Source organism: Aspergillus novofumigatus (assembly GCF_002847465.1).
Source record: "Aspergillus novofumigatus IBT 16806 chromosome Unknown P174scaffold_5, whole genome shotgun sequence".
Taxonomy (NCBI): Eukaryota; Fungi; Ascomycota; class Eurotiomycetes; order Eurotiales; family Aspergillaceae; genus Aspergillus; species Aspergillus novofumigatus.
Genome location: NW_020194278.1, coordinates 1,694,626 through 1,715,804, shown reverse-complemented (window position 1 = coordinate 1,715,804; position 21,179 = coordinate 1,694,626). Strand labels below are relative to the sequence as shown.

At 50.9% G+C, this 21,179-nt stretch overlaps 7 protein-coding genes across 7 annotated transcripts; 6 read left to right on the top strand and 1 right to left on the bottom strand.

Moving 5' to 3' along the window:
* The first annotated feature begins 73 nt into the window (after positions 1-73).
* On the top strand, positions 74-1,460 carry P174DRAFT_442761 (uncharacterized protein). The gene has a single exon (XM_024827649.1). It carries the CDS (start codon positions 225-227, stop codon positions 1,086-1,088), a length of 864 nt encoding a protein of 287 aa, XP_024681488.1. The 5' UTR covers positions 74-224; the 3' UTR covers positions 1,089-1,460.
* Positions 1,461-3,837: 2,377 nt separating this feature from the next.
* P174DRAFT_373609 (putative GPI anchored cell wall protein) lies at positions 3,838-5,073 on the top strand (the record flags this gene model as incomplete). The annotated part of the gene is made up of 2 exons (XM_024822517.1): positions 3,838-4,066; positions 4,124-5,073. The coding sequence occupies 2 exons, from the start codon at positions 3,838-3,840 to the stop codon at positions 5,071-5,073; spliced, it is 1,179 nt and encodes a 392-aa protein (XP_024681487.1).
* Positions 5,074-6,238: 1,165 nt separating this feature from the next.
* P174DRAFT_442759 (phosphatase PAP2 family protein) lies at positions 6,239-8,343 on the top strand. The gene is made up of 6 exons (XM_024827648.1): positions 6,239-6,349; positions 6,518-6,652; positions 6,723-6,749; positions 6,814-6,894; positions 6,936-7,303; positions 7,440-8,343. Exons 2-6 carry the CDS (start codon positions 6,588-6,590, stop codon positions 8,135-8,137), a joined length of 1,239 nt encoding a protein of 412 aa, XP_024681486.1. The 5' UTR covers positions 6,239-6,349; positions 6,518-6,587; the 3' UTR covers positions 8,138-8,343.
* An 894-nt stretch (positions 8,344-9,237) lies between these two features.
* On the top strand, positions 9,238-9,904 carry P174DRAFT_461385 (uncharacterized protein; the record flags this gene model as incomplete). Its single annotated transcript, XM_024829995.1, has 3 exons — positions 9,238-9,312; positions 9,369-9,620; positions 9,662-9,904. The coding sequence occupies 3 exons, from the start codon at positions 9,238-9,240 to the stop codon at positions 9,902-9,904; spliced, it is 570 nt and encodes a 189-aa protein (XP_024681485.1).
* A 1,185-nt stretch (positions 9,905-11,089) lies between these two features.
* hxB (putative molybdenum cofactor sulfurase protein (HxB)) lies at positions 11,090-14,333 on the top strand. Its single transcript, XM_024824183.1, has 2 exons — positions 11,090-11,643; positions 11,708-14,333. Exons 1-2 carry the CDS (start codon positions 11,541-11,543, stop codon positions 14,134-14,136), a joined length of 2,532 nt encoding a protein of 843 aa, XP_024681484.1. The 5' UTR covers positions 11,090-11,540; the 3' UTR covers positions 14,137-14,333.
* P174DRAFT_442754 (mitochondrial 54S ribosomal protein mL59) lies at positions 14,274-15,282 on the bottom strand. The gene is made up of 2 exons (XM_024827647.1): positions 14,642-15,282; positions 14,274-14,574 (listed from the first exon to the last, which is right to left on the bottom strand). Exons 1-2 carry the CDS (start codon positions 15,206-15,208, stop codon positions 14,533-14,535), a joined length of 609 nt encoding a protein of 202 aa, XP_024681483.1. The 5' UTR covers positions 15,209-15,282; the 3' UTR covers positions 14,274-14,532.
* A 177-nt stretch (positions 15,283-15,459) lies between these two features.
* P174DRAFT_513377 (dead box ATP-dependent rna helicase) lies at positions 15,460-21,140 on the top strand. The gene is made up of 7 exons (XM_024831973.1): positions 15,460-15,683; positions 15,752-15,967; positions 16,025-16,128; positions 16,612-17,992; positions 18,473-18,781; positions 18,851-20,796; positions 20,875-21,140. Exons 1-7 carry the CDS (start codon positions 15,615-15,617, stop codon positions 21,026-21,028), a joined length of 4,179 nt encoding a protein of 1,392 aa, XP_024681482.1. The 5' UTR covers positions 15,460-15,614; the 3' UTR covers positions 21,029-21,140.
* The last annotated feature ends 39 nt before the right edge of the window (positions 21,141-21,179 follow it).

The following is a 21,179-nucleotide window of genomic DNA, read 5'->3' as shown; positions in this document are numbered from 1 at the left end:
AAGCTCTGTGGTGCACGGACCAAGTGCAAGAAAATCCGCTTCATCTTTCCCGACTCCTATGATATTGGGACCGCCGTCTTCGATCGTTCATTGCTTGCTACGTTCTTGTCTGGCCACTTGCTAAGATTGGAGATTACTTGCTCCTCAATCTCCTGTGGCCCCTTTTCTATTCAACAGGGACTTGCCGCTTGCTCGGGGTCCTGTGAGAACGGCGTCTGTCCAACATGTCTCTCTTCCGCAACTGCAGGGCTGCCACGGCGCAAGTCCGTAGCTTCTCCTCTTCCACCTGCCGTCGAGTCGGACCAGAGTCTCCAAATTTCGTCGACGTCCCTCAAACCATTCAGCCCGATCTACGAGTGAAACCCCGAGTTAAGGGTACGCTGCCAGTCCCTCGAGAGCTCTTCCCTGCCCGCCGAGTAGACAAGCCGACCGAAGAATACATTGCTGCTGCGACACCACTTCCGTCGAAGGATATCAAAATCGACCCCAATGACCCACACGCTGAGTATAAGGATTGGAAGCGGCGAATGGCCGACATGAGGCGGCAGAATCTTCGGGAAGGTCTCCTCGAATTGCACAGCCGCAAGCAGCGGACGGACAAGTTCATGGCGTACCGCAGCATTCAGAGACAGAAAAAACGCGAACAAGTTCTTCGGCAGCCGGAAAGAGACGATGAACGCTTGACTCGTCCCTCTGTTGTCCAAGAGATGTTGCCTAAACGTACCCCGGTGCTGCCCGATCCCGACAGAGAAGAGCGCCTTGCTCAAGCTCGCGCAAAGTTGGAGAGCAAGAAGGCTCGGGATGAGTTAGAACGGCAGGACTCATTACAAGCGCTTTACGTGAATGCTCGTACCTTTATCACCACCGAGGCTCAGCTTGCCGCCGAGATCGAGAAGGTGTTCCCCGAGGGTGAGAACGAGGCGTGGCGCAGTGACCACCAGCAGGGTGAGAATATTTGGAACCTTGGCGTGCCTCCGACAGTGCAAAACATTGTCAACGAATCGAAGAAGAGCGAAGCAGCTCGCTGGGATCTTATCCAGGGCAGAGTCAAGAAACTGGGAGAGCAGATTACTGGAGGCAAGATATAATGCGGCTGTTTATGAGTTATTGTACAGTATGGGTTTCTCAAAGAATCACAGCAGCTTTTGTTTGTATTATTATCACCTCATTTCAATGTCTGGATCAATGTCTATATCGTGTGTTTCTCTCACACCCGACAGCGGCGTGCCGTTGCCCCCCTTAATCCGATGTACTGTGATAACGAGGATTCGGACAATTGGGTGTCTCACTCAGTGCGGAGGGGTCACTGTGTTTGTCCCTTCAGTTGAAGGCTTTGACTCACCAGACTCTCACCCCGTCAGGGTCGAGAGCTAGAGCTTTAAACCTGCAGCACAGGACAATGCTAATCTAGAGTTTGAGTACCTACCATTGCTTCTCGCATACTTCAAGAGGCAGAAAATACAAAGGTCAATTCAAGGTCTATGAGAGTTTGCTGTATCCTAGGCACCTCTATTAATGACATTCTTCGCCCCGACTACCTTGGAACCACCTCGCAGTCACACATAGCCAACATACACATGACCAGAACGGGACACTAAATGGATGTTTTGACAGCTTCAGAGATCTACACATGTAAGTGATGCAAGGCTTACATCGGTTCAAGGGATCGACATTACTCAACTACATCAGTCCGTGTATAATTCACACTTAACGGGCTTTGCGGGAAGATCAGGGCCATCTTGTTTGCTCATGCTGGAGAATGACGCTTGTATTGACGCTTTGTTGGTGGACCCATGCGGTTTGAGATGGAGTTTTTGAGGTCCAGGCCTGGCTTTCTATCAAGCGATTGAGGCTTCCCATGCTCAGTATTATGGTCAAAGTTGTGTCAGGTGCCAGATCACAAAGGTAGAATTCCTTCGAACAGTAGCTGCACGAGTCAGGCAGCCTTGTAGTCCGCTTAGCGACGGTGAAGAGGAGACATCATACATCAGACGAGTGGTAGTATTGGTAGCCACAACTAGATGGTCGTCTTGATCCAAGGTCAAGCACATGCGAAAATGGACGGATTATTACACCTAGGTAGCGTTTTTATGATCTATGAGCACTGATCGACCAGTCTGAGGCTGTCTGCATTATCGGACCAATAGGTATATGTGCCTTCAGGTGCCAGCCTGGATAATAGGGCCGCACTGCGGCTATTCTCGTGTACTGTGTACGTTGGTGCCTGGCTGATGATGTCTTGTTGCAGTTACCTCGGTTACTCGACCTCCGCTGGCTTACTTGAAAGGAACGGATTTGCAGAGCAGTTATTAATGAAATAATAACTTGGTCCAATGACACGCGTGGCTAACATATAGATCGGCATGATGAAAGACCAAGTGTCTTACATCCATTGCATTACCCAGACCAATATTATTTTATTCATAAACCTTGTGAATGCAACAGTTATCAAATTGATAAACCCACAGTGGAAAAGCTGTGTAAAGACAATCAGCGCTCTCGGCTGCCAGCGGTGTCGTCACCTACCCACTGTATCCTCGTCAGGGAAGCTCCATCTCGTCCCACTTGAGCGTTGCTTACTTGTTCTGGCTCTTGTGTACCTCTAGAATTGTATAATTTCCCACCTTCTCCAGTCCATTTCCTTGGTTCAAAATCCACGCTCCAAAGTACCATAGTATTGGTGACCACGCCCAGGAACGTAGATGCTAAGACCCTGGTCCGTGAGGCACCAGCCATGCCCCATTACGAAAGCGACTAAGCAACAACAGGATAAGGCAACCCAGGCTGCCCCATTTTGCGCTCATGTTACGGAAGCTTAAGTCAACCCCGACAATCTCTTCATGACGTTTACTAGATGCAAGGCACCTTAAGAGATCTCCACTCTCTGCTCTGCTCCACTGCTCTTTTCCAGATGTATAGGCTTGTACTGGGAATGCATCACTAATGCGTGGAAACGCAGTAGTGCTCAACTGTGTTCAATTCATTACTGACCAGCCATCCCGGCTGATAGGAGACTATGAATAGAATGAAAGAACCATGGGAGCTCAACGCTTTCGTCCTTGAAACCTCGTCCAGCAATGTTTGTTGTCTTTGGCCAAACCAATTTCCGACTGTGCCAGATCCGTGGATCAAATCTGATATCGCCACCTCAGTTGCAGCTCTCATGCCCTGAGACTGAGAGAACCATGTATCGGGCAACATTGAAGGGCCGCTGACTCAGGGCAGGCTCTCTACGGCCAATCTAAGAACTTTTCCGATGGGTCCTGATCCACCCGCAGGTTCATACTTTGCACAATATTACTAGATATGGCTTGCCCGTCCTGCACTAGGATCGTAGGTGGGCCATGCTATCTCAATGCTATTCACCATCTCCCCACAATGTCTTATCCATCATGACGTCCTCCATATCGAATGGCGTTGAAATCCGATTACTTCCAGGCTCGCTGGCAGGTCCGTGCAATATCGAGCTTGTTTACTCGCTCTGGCGTGTTTATGATGCCAGACTGGTCGGTATTGGCCCACATGCATTACATGAGAATGAATTGCTACTGGCCAACACTTTGTTTCTATTTTCTGCTTTCATGCGAAAGTATGAGCTGTTGCTGACCTACCTTGATCTGGGTCCCAGTGACATCCATGACGCTGATATGAAGGGGTACCCACCACGGTTTATAAGTAACGAGTACTTCTCGTCCTCGTCAGTGTTTGCTGTAGTCCTCAAACAGACAAAAAGATAAACAACGTCGGTCTTAGTCGTACCAATTCAGACCAATCAAACCGTTTGTCCATTCGCTTCACCCATTGTGCTGCCTCGCCTCTTTCGTTCGCTCTCGCAGAATGAAGAACTTTGCCACTCTCGCGGCTCTCGCTGTCGGAGCCAATGCTCTCGTCACCAGAGACAACACCTGCTGCTTCCATCTGACCGCTTCTGGCGGTGCCTCTGGCCCCATTGGCCAGCTTGATGATGGACAGAACCGTGTCTACGGCAACCTTCCTGAGGGCGAGTACTGCATCAACTCCGATGGTGGTATCATCGATGGTCACGGACGTGGATGCATCTTGACCCGTGAGTATCTGGATTCACTTCTTGACAGATAGACAACGTCCTAACAAATATCGATAGCTCCTACCACCCAGCTCCAGTGTGATGCCGGAGCCCAGCCCACCACCGGTTTCTCCGTCAACGCCCAGGGCCTGCTCACCTACAACGGAAAGACAGACTTTGTCGCCTGTGAGACTGGTCAGAATGGAGGACTGAACGTCTACACCTCTCCCAATACCAATGATGTGACTGGCTGCAAGAACATCCAGCTGCATGCCGACAACTGTGCCAACACTGGTACCGGTACCGGTGCCAGTTCTTCCTCAGTCTACAGCTCGGTCATTTCTGTCACTCCAACAAGTTCCGCAGTGCAGGAGAGCACCCCTGCCGCCTCTCCTACTCCCGAGTCGAGCGCTCCGGGATCTACCACCACTGTCAAGACAACCATGACCTCTACCTTTTGCCCTGAGTCAACCACCCCAGCTGGCTCCGGTTCTCAACCCTCTACTCCCGCTGGCACTGGATCGCAGCCTTCTCATTCTGCTTCTGCCACCCAGTCTTCCAGCCCCAGCTGCCCGACCGATCTCTCTGGACAGTACGAATTCCCCCACCTAATCATCCCCGTCGACTCCTCTTCTCCCAACAAGGCTCCTGGCACCTCGTTCAACGGCACAGTCTCTTCCACCGTCTCGAGCATCTTCAATTTTGATATTCCTTCCTCGGACGCCGGCAAGACCTGCAGTCTCGTCTTCTTGTTCCCCAAGAAGGAGGACCTCGAGACCTCTTCTTACTCCTTCAGCGGTGACGGCAAGATCGATTTCGCCGCGCTGGAATCTGCTGCTACTTCTCAGACCTCCTACAGCAATGCTCCCAAGGTCAAGCAAGACTACGGCGTTACCACTGTCTCCCCTGGCAACTCCTACCTGATTTCTACCTTCCAGTGCCCCGCTGGACAGGCAGTCGGCTTCGAGATGAAGAACGCTGGTAGCACCAACCTCAACTTCTTCGAGGACTACAACCCCTCTCCGTAAGTTTACTCTGCGTGTCTCAACATCTGAATCGTGGCTAATCAACTTCCAGTCTTGGGCTGTACATCACTGTCTGCTAAGTCAATCGGCTTGACAAAGGACTACCCGACATTATGAGAACATGAATGATGGACCTATGGTAATATCTTTGGAACTTATGGCTTTTATTGATGAAAAAAACAAATTTTTCTTTCGAACCCAAATCGATTCAATGTCGGGTATGGTCGGGATGGCAGGCAGCAAAGTGAATCTTTCGAATGGGTCAGTGAATTAATTGTGAACAGTCATTCATTAGGTACATAGGAAGATAGCTTGCATTGTATAATACTACTAAGTCTTCTGAACGTCGATAATTGTTCCTTACAGAAAAGGCGGAGGACCCTGGCAATAACCACAAGGATATATATAGTCAACCATTTCAAACAGATATTATCTCCGATTAGCTTTCCAAATACTAATAGAATTTTCCTAAATAAACTATCGAAATAGAACTGCAAGCTACAAAGATTTATTTCAAAGGAGCGACAATGTTTCGTTCAGGTAGATACTATCCAAGTGGCATTCAGTGACAAAAAATAATGTTGCCTAGAACAACCGCTGTCGTGTGCCTCAGGTTGCCAATTAAAATTACTGGACGATCCCGCCGTGCAGAATAGTTGGGCGCCACGGAGACAGTGGACTTAGCATTTGACTTGACAGGACATTGGTTGATTATCTCTCTTTAATTGTTTTTCAAATGATTCTAGATCACGAATAATTATATATTTTAAAGGACAATACAAAAGAAATCAAATCGAGGTTGTACACGTGCCCTCAGTGGTGCTCTGGTGGCTTAGAATTAGACTTTGAGCCCCTGTGGCCTAAACAAGCTAGGTAAGTCCTCGTTTGATCTGATTCACAGTTGTTCGACCTACTCCAGGCCAGGGTCTAGTTGTGGATCCTCAGTGACAGCCTCAGCGCTTCTCATTGAGCGCAGCGGGTTCTGATTGTGTCAGGACAAGCCTGAATGGCTACGATCCACGCCACGGGACACGCTTCAAGCCTTAGCCGTCGAGGTGGCAGCAGTATTTTTCCCGTTATTGGCATAGCCCTGCAGTTTGTTCTCAATGTTTGAATTATTTTAGGCAGCTTTGGATCCGGCAGACTATTAATATGATCGCATGCTCAGGTTCTGCCATGAACGATATCTCATAAACCGCTCAATTGGGGATACTCCGAAGATTAGGATCCTGATTTACATCGCCGCGCGGGATCGCGGGATATTCTTTTGACTTGTACAGTAAGTTGTGGATCAGTCATTTTCCAAAGGAACAAGAGGATTTGTTTTCTGTGTTCTCCAAGAAATAGCCAAGAGGCTATTTGTACCAGCCCAGTTTGTACCCGAATTTGGGAAATATAATGCGTCTCCTTGTCCTATTGTGCAGTGAAAGCTGATTTTCATGCTCAGCTTTCCTTTAGAATCTTCGTTTCACCAGAGGCCGTTTATGTTTGTGGTCTAAGAGCTTCAGCGTCAAAAAATGGATAATCTTCCCTCTAAACTACCGTTCTCGAAGCGGCGGTTACGACCTCGTATTATAATTTCGTGAGTGATGAAATCGGCAAGATTGACTTACTGGAATTGTGTTGCTAATAGCTTCTGTTTCGTTATACAGATACATTGCCGACTATCTTATCCTCATGTTCGTATTTCCTTCCGTTTCGCTCGAAGACCGTCACAATCACTTACCGATAATTTCACTATAGCGGTTGCATTGCTGGTTTCTACATTTTCGATTCCATCGAACCCTATCACCAGCATTTCTCTCTGCGAAACATATCCATCCAGTACCCCTATGCCGTCCACGAGCGCATTTCGATCCAGGCAGCCCTGCTCATCTCCTGCGCCACCCCCTCGTCATAATTGCGTTGTATACGCTGTTCATTGACGGTCTGTTCTCGCATCACAAGCCGTACAATCCGGCATCCGGGAAGAGGAAGCTTACCGGGCCATACCGGTGGAAGGATCGCCTATGGGAGTTCAACTGTGGCTTCCTGGGTCTTCTGCTATCGCAGGGACTCGCATTTCTCATCACCCAGGTGCTGAAGACCGCATGTGGGAAGCCCAGGCCTGATTTGATCGATCGGTGCAAGCCGAGACCAGGAAGCGAAGATCTTATTCCTGGATTGTCCAATTCGACTATTTGTACGGGAGACCCCGCAATCATCAAGGATGGATTCCGTTCTTGGCCTTCAGGTAAGTTTACCCTGGGCCTTCTAATCTTTTTTTTTTTCTTGAGCTACGCTGACTGATAGTATAGGTCATAGTAGCTGTAAGCTTTTTTCTCTCAAAGTTTTGATGCTCTTTTCCTTGTACTAATCTGGGAATACAGCATCTTTTGCCGGGTTGTTCTACTTGACTCTTTGGCTGTGTGGAAAACTGCACTTTATGGACAACAGAGGCGAAGTTTGGAAGGCCATCATCGTCATAATTCCTTGTCTCGCGGCGACACTTGTTGCCGTTTCACGGATCATGGATGCGAGGCATCATCCTTTTGACGTGATCAGTGGGTCATTGCTGGGCATTGTCTGCGCCTACATCTCCTACCGCCAGTATTTCCCACCCATTTCCGAGCCGTGGAAGAAAGGGCGCGCGTATCCGATTCGAAGCTGGGGTACAGACCCTGTGGCACCCAGCAAGGCCTCGCCTCTGTCTGACCACTATGCGAGCACATCAGCTCTCCGGGACCCGGCGGAAGACAGGATAGACGCATCTGGTGCTCCTGAGATCGGTCCGGCGCGAATTTCTCCGACTTACATGGGTTCAGCTAACCCGTACACCTCGGACTTGCGCAACCGCCGATCCCATGACAATGATGGTGAATGGTCATCTTCCAGTGAAGATGTTGCAGATGGATACGAGATGCAGCGTGGCTATGCTCGTACACAGAATCCGGGAATCGGCGGGCTACCAAGATACGAAGCTGACACTTCATACCATTCTCAGACACAAACTGTGCTACCAGGCGTCACTGCTCCTCACGTACGGCCGGATCCAGTAGCCACTCGTCCAGGCAGAGACTCACAGTAAGAGTCGGTCGGATCTGCAGTTTCGGGATAAATGAGACTAGTTTTGGAGTGTGCGGATATCGCGCGTTTGCTCATAAACTGCCAAGTCCTGAAGTATACCCGTGCCATGATTGATGAATCTTTGTTCGAGTATAAAAAAGGGATCATGTTTCTATACATATGTCCCGCTGTATTTTGGTTAATCTGCTTGTCATTTTTTTTTTGGCGTTTGATAGATTTTGTAACGATTTCTATTTAAAAACGCAGCCGAATGGTTGTCGATCATACCAGGAGCATCAGCATATATCATTAATCAGTCAGCTAAATTCAATTTATTGAGTTACTGCATACGAAGCATAGACGGCATCTTCAAATGCTGGTACCTGACTGCTTTTAGCTCTCAGTTAAAGGTAGGCTGCAAATAAGCTAAAGATCAACCATGGCTAGAACCGCGTGGGAAATAGGCCGCTCGAGCCAACAGTGGATCGGTTACATACATGCTGCTATACTACTATCGACATCACTGCAAATGATAGAAGGACATGTCGATGTCTAATCAATCATTAAAAATGGAGAGTTCAGCTCTGGAGCAAGTAGCAACCAGGCACCGCATCTCCCCCACGTGTATGTGTCGATAATGATCCATGATGCTGGTTGCCCAGCCACCCCGCAATCCAGCAATCTGAGTCGCCCAGCCTCCCCTCCATCATGATCAGCTCGGAGAATATTTTCGGGAAGAGGCATTGTCTTTCTTGTCTTTCTTTTCCCCCTTTTGAATTTATGTGTTGCCATGATCTGACCTCGTTCTTGCATGCATAATTCCCTGATTCCACGTTTGAGCGTTCCCTCGTGCTTTGTGTTTGCTCAACATATTTCCGGCAGAGGTGTAGTGTACACAGCCTAACGCAAGAAGTTGTGGATAACACGAGTCTCTTGAACTTGCGCACATATCCTGTTTCTTCTCTAATCATCCTATCGCTGATACGTAACGACACTATCGGCTTTGATCAAAATCGCAAGCGCATTGTCTCCACATTTTGGACATTTGATCTCCTCACATACCTCAAGTCGGCATTTGACTTTATCCATCGAAGCAGTAGTCGGAAAAAGCAAGCGGACAAGATGATTGGAAGTCTGTTCTTCATCTTCAACCGCTTGGTGGAGATTGTATTCCTGATTCCGATCATTGGCATGATGGTAAGCAGATATACCTTTTTGGCATATGCATTTCCGGAGCCTAACATGCCGACCAGGCCTACTTCGTCGACGGCTATCTCAAAGCAAACCAGATCACCCCGCCCTACATCCTGGTGCTCTTTATCGTCAGCGTGATTGCCGTCTTCTGGGCCTTTGACACGCTCATCCGCCATTCGACCACGAAGCGCTCTGCGTTCTTCGTCGCCTTCGTCGACCTCCTCTTCTTCGGCGCTTTCATCGCAGGAGTCTACGAGCTCCGCTTCATCGCGGACGCCGATTGCGCTCACTGGAATGGCGGCTCTGTGTGGGTGTCGCTTGGCCCTTCGGGTACCTTGGCTACGAAAACCAGAACCACCTGTACCTGGAGATCAACAAGACGTGCGCGATGCTGAAGACTTGCTTTGCGCTGGGGATCATGGAGACGGTGTTCTTCTTCTGGACGGCTATCCTGGCGCTCTTTATCTACAGAAGGGACAGGGAAGTGGTCGTCAAGGAGACAACGACGGTGCGGAGGAGGAGCCACAGCAGCCGACGGGGTCATGGCCACAAGCATCGCAGCTCCTCGAGGAGTCGCCAGCACTATGTTGTCTGAGCATGATTGACGATAATGTTTTATGATTTATGGATATGCGATGACGTGAAAGATATGCAATTTGCTCCAAGAAACGAGGGGAGAAACAAGTGAACAGCGCAAGGACAAAGAGGTATTCAGGATTGGTGGTGCCAACGAAAGTTTGGCTTGATTCCAGGATGTCCCTTGAACTGACATACCTTGCCGGGCGAAGCCCAAATATTACGTATAAATGCCTCGCACACTGTTTGATCTTTGCGACGATTTGAAATACGATGAATCACGAGTCAGGTTGGAATTCTCGTTTCAGCTGTTTGCGCCCTGTACGTTATGTCTTTCCTGATACAGGTGTCCGCTACGTCGTCACCATCTAATGCTACCTACCTGCCCGTTTTGTTCTGCCCCAGCCCGTTTCTACATACTCCGTAGCCCTCGCTTGTTTCTTTTCAACCGGATAGGCTGTATGCAAGACGAATCACGTCTCTAGAACCAAGACTCGAGTGCATTGACAGTCATGGGGATCCCGGATCCCTACCTGAGATTTCGTGCAGGTCGAACCCGACCCTGCATCTCAGTTTCATCGACCCAGTCAACGACTAGATTAATTGTTGGTTCGTCTGTTGGCGACAAACCATGCCACGTATCGATATGTGATTTGAATTTCCTCATGACCGCATGGGTTGGGAGGCGATTATCTTCCGACCATAGGCCAGCCTCATACTATTTGCAGGCCCAACCAGGCAGATGCAACCGCTCAGGGAACCATCATGGACATGGGAATGGCTGCAGTCAGCTGTTGGAACGAGCATCTTATTCGTAGTTCGAAGCGAGTATCAGGGGCGAAAAACGAGTTCAGTCGCCAACCGTCAGCTCAGCAGTGTGAACCATGTCCTGGTAAGTGTCCGAGGATGATGATGGTGACAATGCATTGTTAGGCAGCGTGGTTCGAATACGACATGCATGAACTATTATTGCAGGCTGTCGATTTGGAGACATTAACGGGCGCGATTAAGTGGGGGTTGTGGTGCTCCGATAAGTCGATATTGTTGGCTGGGGCGTGTCGTTATCGCTCTGCTTGTTTTTCTGGCGAATTGCCACATGAGTTTGTAGGTGGATGGCTTATTGCCACGCCGTCGGGGATTTCCGCCCCTCGCCCATTCTTATCCTATTGTGGGGAAGCTGACCTTCGTCGTCTCTGAGCACGCAGATGCAACAGTTACCATCATCCCTGCCCTCATTGAATTACTGAACATATCCGAGTTATTTAAGGCAGAGAGATGTCTGTCCTGGAGGGCTCTCGTTGCTCAGGCCATTATTCATACTCACTGAAGTGGGATTCATATTCTCTGGACACCGGTCAATGAAGTTTTCGTCCGTCGGTAAGCTCCGACGAGTCTCTTATCTGTATACCGAACGTTGATTGAACTTCGACCCATCTCTGTCTGGTTTTCATATATCGAGTGTCGGCCTCCTGTTTGATATAGTCAATCTCGAGGCGATATATTGCTGTCCGGGTGTGAATCTTCCGGTGCTTGGTTGATCGCGTGCGGAGTTAGGTTGTCGCCACCTTATATCCGCATCGGCGCAACAGCTCGTTTGGATTATTCGCAGTCGAATTCTTTGAGGCAGAACTTTCTGGGGTGATAAGCGTTACAATATGGTGGGAGTCACAAGCTGTGAAGAAGAAATACTGGAGTATGGAATGGGATACTCGGAGAATGTGGACACAATCCGAGAGCGAGAGTATCCGCAGCTCAAAGGTGTGCCTCCTTCCCTTGACGAAGGTCACACTGTATTTGACCTTTGTACTCATCGATGTTGCAGATACGACATATTTGGATCATGCAGGAACCACGTTATATGCCAAATCACTGATCGAGTCCTTCTCTCGAGAGTTGACTTCGAACCTGTTCGGAAATCCCCATTCCTTGTCCGCCTCCTCCCAGCTGTCCACACAGCGCGTGGATGACGTGCGTCTTCGAGCCCTTCGCTTCTTCAAAGCAGACCCGGAAGAGTTTGATCTTGTATTTGTGGCCAATGCCACCGCGGCGATCAAGTTGGTTGCGGATGGAATGAGGGATTCGACACGGCAGGGATTCTGGTATGGGTACCATGTGGACGCTCATACGAGTCTCGTTGGTGTACGAGAACTCGCAGAGAAGGGAGGTCGGTGCTTCACCTCCGATGACGAGGTCGAAGCTTGGATCTCAAGGTTGAGTGATGTCCGGCTCGAGTCGCTTAAGTTGTTTGCCTATCCTGCGCAGTCGAATATGAATGGTCGCCGTCTGCCATTGTCATGGTGCAAGAGGATCAGAAATCAGGGGGCGACTGCCGGCGGAAACGTTTATACTCTTCTTGACGCGGCGTCTTTGGTTTCGACCTCGCCTCTCGATTTGAGTGATGCATCCGCCGCGCCGGACTTCACCGTTTTAAGTTTTTACAAGATCTTTGGTTTTCCAGATCTTGGTGCGTTGATCGTCCGCAAGAGTGCTGGACAGATCTTTGAGCACCGCAAGTATTTCGGAGGAGGCACTGTGGATATGGTCCTGACACGTGGGTTGCAATGGCATGCGAAAAAGCAATCTTCTATACATGATCGGCTGGAGGACGGCACCCTCCCGTTTCACGATATCATTGCCCTCGACTCGGCGTTTGCAACTCATGAGCGTCTCTTCGGCTCGATGCAAAATATCTCGTCTCATACCCGCTTTCTTGCAAAGCGCCTGTATGACCGACTAAACGCCTTGAGACACTTCAACGGGCAGAGAGTCTGCGAGCTTTATAAGTCTCCACTATCAGACTACAACCGGCCCTCCACACAAGGCCCTATCATTGCGTTCAACCTCCGCAACGGCCAAGGGTCATGGATCGGAAAGTCTGAAGTTGAGAGACTTGCAGCAATGAAAAACATCCAAATTAGATCCGGCTCCCTGTGCAACCCGGGAGGCACATCGGGGAGCCTTGGGTGGACGGGAGCTGACTTGCTCCAACAATTTTCAGCTGGTCTGCGTTGTGGAGATGACCACGATGTCATGGACGGCCGGCCGACTGGCGTCTTAAGGCTCAGCCTTGGAGCGATGACTAACTTGGAGGACATCGATACCTTTGTCGAGTTTGTCGAGGAGTTTTATGTCGAGAAAGTGCCAATTGTGGACTCTCTGGTTACACCAGTACACAGTGTGCCACTTCAGCAACCCCGCTTCTATATCGAAAGCCTGTCTCTTTATCCGCTCAAGAGCTGCGGACCATTCAGAGTTCCTGATGGAAGACGCTGGGAGGTCAGAAGGGAGGGGCTGGCTTGGGACCGAGAATGGTGTCTTATCCACCAGGGTACTGGTGCTGCCTTGAACCAGAAGAAGTATCCTCGTATGGCTCTCATTCGACCTTCTATCGACCTTGACCGCAATGTGCTGCGTGTCACTTGCGGGGAGCCGGGTTCAACTGATCAGAAGCTCCTGGAAGTGTCTCTCCTGCGTGAGGACACAGAATTGGCCACGACCTCCCTTTGCCAGCGAACGTCAAAGGCCTCTACAGTTTGTGGAGACCAGGTGACTGTACAGGCTTATACCTCTCGCTCCGTCGCGCAATTTTTCTCCGATTTCCTTAGTGTGCCTTGCACACTGGCACGATTTCCACCACATTCCTCAACCAGATATGCTTCACCCCGGAAGCCCTCAGGCGCTTGGAAACAGTACCTGAGGAAGTTCGTGATGCCTGGCTCTTTCCCTCAAGACCCTTCGCCGCCTCCTGCGGAGAAAAATCCCATTCTCCTGTCCAACGAGAGTCCGATCCTCCTTATATCGCGCTCTTCTGTGAATTACTTGAACGAGAACATCAAAGCCAGTCAAAAGAAAAATCAGACGGGGACAAGCAAAGCCGTAGCCGCTGACGTCTTCCGGGCCAATATCGTCGTCGCGGAGAGTCTCACAGACTCGCCCAAGGTGGAGCAGCCATACATCGAAGACCAGTGGGAGGCCCTCAAAATTGGACCTGAAGAGCTTCGGTTCGATGTACTTGGTTCCTGTCAACGATGCTCGATGGTCTGCATTGACCAATTTACCGGTGTCCGTCGCGACGAGCCCTTTTCGACGCTGGCAAAGACCAGGAAAATCAACAACAAAATTGTTTTTGGGAGACATTGCTCTCTTTCTGCGTCAGAAGTTACGCAAGAGCAGCATGATAACGCGGAGCGCTGGACGCTGATGGTTGGCGATATCGTTACTCCTTCGTATGCGCATGATTACGACTTATGAGAATCATCTGATTGCCTAGTTTGGATTTGGCGTTTGATACCAGCGTCTCGTTTTGGTGACATGTATATGAGACCACTCAATCTTCTGAATATTATTGCCACTTATATAATAGTGCTTGCATAGGCCAAGTTGTCGAGGCTGTCCAGTTCTGGAGTCTGATTTTGAAGGGTTCAGTATACATACAGAGTAATACTATGAAACATGGAACGCTTTGTGCAATTTTTGCTAGAACATCTATTTGTACAGTACATATGCAAACAAGAACTCCCATCCCAAACCCCGTCAATGATCCATATAGAAATCTTAGCCAAGCTGTGTGAGTCGAGGATTGGCAGATAAAACAGATGCGACATGATGAAATCCCGTGCGATAGCAAAGATATTGACATATATACGTTCACCTCTTGGGCCATTGCTTCCAGCCACGACCATGACCTCTCTGTGCATTGCATCAAATTAGCCTCGACACCTTCCAACCGCACACTAAACATCAACAGAATGCTTACCTGCTTCCACAACCGGATCATCTCCGGCATCTCCATCATAGCCTTGCGCCTGTCCTCCAAACGAGCCTCCATCGTCCGTTCCCACTTGTGACCCTTGACCTTCTGTCCAACACCGGTACCCTTGATCGCCAGTCCGCGCTCCGCCCGTCTCGTCTCCTTATACTCGGTCGACTTGCGCCCAGGCGGCAGCAACGCCTCCACGTTATACTTGATAGCCAACTTGACCAGCTCCGCCTGTCTCCTCAGCCCGATGGGCGGGCCGATCCACTTGCCATTGCGGAAGTTCTTGCGTGGCAGGAAAGGGTTGGGATGTTCCGGGTTGGAGTAGAGGATCGATTTGGACGGGGAGAAAGCTTTCGGGTCGGGCTTTTTGAAGCCCTTTGCGTCTCGGTTGGGCGTGTATGGCGATGGAAGGGATTCCTCGGCCGCAGGGGCTGGCGTTTCGGGCTCAGTGACGGGAGGGCGTACGGCCGCGGAGTAGATTTGCGGAGGATAGCGGGCGAAGAAATTGCGTAGACGGAGGGGGAGCTTGCTCACCAGGTCGGTGGCTGCTGTTGTGGTGGACATGGTGAAATGTAATAAGCCCAAGCCAGAAACCCCGAGTAAATGTGTGAGGTCGGGGACGTGGGATAGATAATGTTGTGTTGGCGATCGATAGCTTCAAAGGAAATACTCTTAGATGTGCTATGAGAAATTCCACAGCCCGGGGTGCGGCTAAGCCACATTAGATGAGGCTTGGCAGCGAGGAAAGGCGGCCGCTGTGTGGCTGGTGACGGTGGCTTCCTCACTTTCTGAAGTTCTACCTATCCTGGCGGAACTCTGCCTCTCTCCCGCAACCGTCTTACTTTTGTTATTCAGGAGTCTACGTCTCCTCCATTCATTGCATTTTCTCTTTGTCAAGACTCTCCACTCATCGCCTATCACTCCTTCTCGCTTGTCCTCGCGCTGCTGGTACCTTTGAGTGATTGCCATTATGGCGGACTACAACTATGGAGGTTCCGAGGAGGAGAACGCCGAGTTGAGAAAGCTTGAGACCGAACTTGTATGATCCTGATTCGCCCTTGTCTGGTTGCGAAGCGCAAGTGTTGTAGCTGACAAATGCTCGTTTAGGCCGACGACCCTGACTACTTCGAGACGTGGGAGAAGCTTGTTCGCGCTGCCGAGGCGCTGGAGGGTGGAATCAATCGCAACTCCAATCCGCAGGCCATAACAACTGTCAGAAACGTCTTCGATCGGTTTTTGGCTAAATTTCCCTTGTTGTTCGGATACTGGAAGAAATATGCCGACCTGGAGTTCTCCATCACTGGTACAGAAGCAGCGGACATGGTATGAAAGCTCTCTCTCTCCACTGCGCATGTTCGGTGCTAACTTCGGGTTTCCTAGGTCTATGAACGGGGAGTTGCTAGCATCTCATCGTCCGTTGACCTTTGGACCAACTACTGCTCCTTCAAGGCGGAGACTTCCCATGATCCCGACATCATTCGAGAGTAAGTATACTATAGCTGGTTTCCTTTCCTTCCCTGTAACCGTTACCGACACAGCGCGGACCTTATCGTGGTGCCGAATATGCATGATGCAAGATTTCACTGGCAACAAATCCCTTGATGATGGGTGAGATTGTCGCCTTACCCAGGTTCAACTGAAGTTTACTTCTCACCCTTGGCTTCTTCAGGCTGTATCCTTTCCCTTGGTGAAATTGATTTGACCTCAAGCACCACTTCCTTGCACGGACACCAAGACCAGTAACTCTGTTCGGAGACTGCTTCTTGCGCGCACGATGCGCAGGGAGGGGGAAGGAGATCCTTCCCTCAGTCTGATCATCCTACTCGTTGAATTGTTTGGGCTCGCGCACTGATTAGTTAAAACTGATGTTTGCCATCCTTGCCATCCCCCCTTTCCGTATACCCTTCTCGACCCCGTTTCTGCTCAAACAATGTACTAGTTGTCGGCACTAACATACTTTTCTGCAGGTTATTCGAGCGAGGAGCGAGCAGCGTTGGATTAGATTTCCTGGCGCATCCCTTCTGGGACAAATATATCGAATTCGAAGAACGAGTCGAAGCTCCTGAAAAGATCTTTGCCATTCTTGGCCGCGTTATCCACATTCCAATGCATCAATATGCTCGTTACTTCGAAAGATATCGCCAACTTGCACAATCTCGTTCGTTATCAGAATTGGCGCCTGCGGAGACTCTGTCTCAATTCCGCGCCGAGCTTGAAGCGGCCGCTGGCCAGATACCCCCGGGCGCAAAGGCAGAAGCAGAAATCGAGAGGGATCTCCGGCTCCGTGTCGACGCTTACCACCTTGAAATTTTCTCAAAGACACAGACAGAGACTACCAAGCGATGGACCTACGAGTCGGAGATTAAGCGCCCATATTTCCATGTCACAGAGCTGGACGAGGGTCAGCTAACCAACTGGAAGAAGTATCTCGATTTTGAAGAGGCAGAGGGATCATATCCTCGAATTCAGTTCTTATACGAGCGTTGTCTCGTGACATGCGCTCATTACGACGAGTTCTGGCAACGCTATGCTAGATGGATGTCTGCCCAGCCTGGCAAGGAGGAAGAGGTGCGGAATATCTATCAACGTGCAAGCTGCCTCTATGTTCCAATTGCAAACCCCGCGACGCGCCTCCAATACGCATATTTCGAAGAGATGAGCGGCCGGGTGGACGTTGCTAAGGATATCCACGATGCGATCCTTGCCACCCTACCGAACCATGTGGAGACTATTATCTCCTTGGCGAACATGTGTCGTCGTCATGGTGGTCTTGAGGCAGCGATTGAAGTGTACAAGAATCAGTTGGATTCACCTCAGTGCGACCTGGCTACCAAGGCTGCGCTTGTTGCTGAGTGGGCTCGCCTCCTGTGGAAGATCAAGGGCTCAGCCGAGGATGCGCGTCAAGTCTTCCAGAAGAATCAGCAGTACTACCTGGACAGCCGTCCATTCTGGAACAGCTATCTCATATTTGAGTTAGACCAGCCCACGAGTGCTGCCACTGAGAGCGTTCAATACGAACGTATCAAGCAGGTGGTTGATGACATCCGTTCTAAGAGTGCCCTTTCACCCGACGTTGTGAGGGACCTCGTTCAGATCTATATGGTCTACTTGCTTGAACGGGGAACCAAGGACGCAGCGAAGGAGTACATGACTCTTGATCGCGAAGTCCATGGTCCCGCCTCTGTGGCTCATACCAAGACTGGAGGCGCAGTGCAAGCCCCGCAGAACGGCAGTCAGGCGGCACCTGTGGCGCCTGTTGTGGACCCAACAGTCGCTGCCGCCGCCGCCGCTGCTGCTCCGCAAACCAGCCCATATCCTTACTATCAACAGACTCCAGTCAATGGTGGTGTAAGTGCTTAGTTGGCATGTGTGATCTCAGCAATAGACACTGGCTGACTGCTGCCATGGGTTAGTACCCGTCTCAGCCCGTCCCCTACCGATAAGGTAAACGGCTTCCTCATGCTTTTCTCTTTGTCTCCGGTAGGAGCCATCTCCCTTGTAGAACAACACAAATAGCGGTTCTGTCGCATCAAATGCAAAGGGTCGTCACAATCTCGGCGGACTCTGCTTCTCCGCCTCTACTTCTCAAATGATATCATGCCAGTGATTGGGTGGAATTATGGATTTGGACATTTCTTTTTCAATCGTGTACTCTAATTCTAGGTCGCAATGCCACTGAGACTTCATGTACTCCTTTGCTGTTTTTGCGTACACTGGTAATATGGGTCGACAATCACGTGACTGCGCGTCGAGATTCTATGCCTTTCCGTAGAAATTCGAGATACGCTTCACTTATCAAAGGGTCCGCAACCGCTACTTGCGACATAGTTCCCCGCAACCATCATGGATGGCATCATTTCAAACGGCTCCCCGGGTGCGCCTGTTACCCAGCCCCCTCCTGAACCCTTAGAAAGACCTCCTACACCACCACCTCCGCCTCCCCCAGAATATTCCGCCGCCCCTCCTCCGCCCCCGGACACTTCCGTGCCGCCACCACCGCCGGAAGATGCTCCTCCAGCTCCCCCTCCAGAGAAGAACAAGAAGGTAGGGTGGGGCGCGAAACGCCCAGCAGTGACGCCGTTGAGTGTAGAGGAACTTGTGCGGAAGAAGAGAGAGGCAGATGCCGCAGCGGCCAAGGTAGGTTTGCCTCCGAACACGGGGACTACGCGCTGAACACAATAGCTGATACTTTGACTTACTACGCAGCCGAAATTCTTGTCCAAAGCTGAGCGAGAGCGGATTGCTCTAGAGAAGCGCGCCAAGGAGGTGGCAGCAGGGCGACGATTGAAATCAGAACCATCCACCAACGGTACAGATCGGAGCGGGACGCAATCACCGTCAGTTTACTCCGAGACTCCCAATGGCGATGAAAGGTCGATACCCACCGGTCCGCGAGCTATGCGAAATTCAGAAGTCCCGACTGGTCCCGCCCCGATGCGCAACAAGAACTACGATATGTTGCCGCCGCCTCCGCCGAAAGCTATGTCGTTCAGTCTAACGGATGGGAAAGGAGACAGCAAGCGCCAGGCGGAGGAGGACGAGGCGGCGGCCCAAGCTGCCTTGATCAAGCAGAAGTACATGGGAACGGAGAAGACGTCGAGTTTTTCAGCGAAGAAGAAGCGCAAGAGGACGACGGATCGAAAGTTCAATTTCGAGTGGAATACGGAGGAGGACACGAGCGGGGATTATAACCCGTTGTATCAGCAGCGACATGAAGCCAACTTCTACGGGCGTGGCCGGTTGGCTGGTTTCGGAGACGATGTGGCCGATACATTAGCGCAGAAGTATGCCAGGGCTTTGGAAGACCGCGATCGGGAAGCTGGAAGCATCAGAGCCCGAGAGATATTGGAGATGGAGCGAAGACGAAGAGAGGAGAGTACGCGGAACCAGCTCGACAAGCACTGGAGCGAGAAGAAGTTGGAGCACATGCGCGAGAGGGACTGGCGTATCTTCAAAGAAGATTTCAACATCAGTACCAAGGGCGGCAGTGTGCCGAATCCCATGCGGTCATGGGAGGAATCTGGCCTTCCCAAGCGGCTCCTGGAGCTTGTGGACCAGGTTGGATACAAGGAGCCCACACCGATCCAGAGAGCTGCGATCCCTATTGCTCTGCAATCACGAGATCTCATTGGTGTTGCCGTCACAGGTTCGGGTAAAACAGCGTCATTCTTGCTCCCACTGCTGGTATACATCTCGGAGCTGCCCCGGATTGACGAATTCGAATGGAGGAAGAACGACGGTCCATACGCCATCGTCCTAGCCCCTACTCGAGAACTGGCACAGCAGATTGAGATCGAAGCCAGGAAGTTCACACAACTGCTCGGGTTCAACGTCGTCAGTATCGTCGGTGGCCACTCCTTGGAAGAACAAGCGTACAGTCTCCGAAACGGCGCGGAGATTATCATCGCCACCCCCGGGCGTCTAGTCGACTGTATCGAGCGCCGTCTCCTCGTGCTCAGCCAGTGCTGCTACGTCATCATGGACGAAGCCGACCGAATGATCGATATGGGCTTCGAAGAGCCCGTGAACAAAATCCTCGACGCCCTCCCCGTCACCAACGAGAAGCCCGACACGGAAGAAGCCGAGAACTCCGCCGCCATGAGAAGCCACCGCTACCGCCAGACAATGATGTACACAGCCACCATGCCCTCGGCCGTCGAGCGCATCGCCCGCAAATACCTCCGCCGGCCCGCCATCGTGACCATCGGCAGCGCCGGCGAAGCCGTCGACACCGTTGAGCAGCGCGTCGAGATGATCGCCGGCGAAGACAAGCGCAAGAAGCGGCTCGCCGAGATCCTCTCCTCGGGCGAGTTCCGGCCCCCGATCATCGTCTTCGTCAACATCAAGCGCAACTGCGACGCCATCGCCCGCGAAATCAAACAGATGGGCTTCTCCTCCGTTACCCTGCACGGAAGCAAGACCCAGGAACAGCGTGAAGCCGCCCTGGCCTCCGTGCGCAACGGCTCGACCAACGTCCTCGTCGCCACCGATCTCGCCGGTCGTGGTATCGACGTTCCCGACGTCAGTCTCGTCGTCAATTTCAACATGGCTCACTCCATCGAAAGCTACACGCATCGTATCGGTCGTACCGGTCGTGCTGGTAAGAGCGGTGTGGCTATCACTTTCCTCGGCAACGAGGATGCAGACGTCATGTATGTCCCACCCACTCCCTTTCTTCCCATTCTCGGAATCATCTAGAGGGCTATGGTATACTGACTTTACTACTACAGGTACGATCTCAAGCAGATGCTCATGAAGTCGCCCATTTCCCGCGTCCCCGAAGAACTGCGCAAGCACGAAGCCGCCCAGTCCAAGCCTAACCGGGGATTTGCGAAAAAGAGCGACGACAGTTCAGGGTTTGGGAATAAAAGTGGGTGGCAGTAGAATAACGTAGACCCCATCATGCTGTATACCCTTATGACTATGTACCTATTTGCTCAGTGAAGAGACATTCTTACGGTGCTCCAATATGCGTTCTGGCCCTTCAAGGTCGGAGATATCAAACCTTAGGTCTTGTGGTGCGAATACACAACCA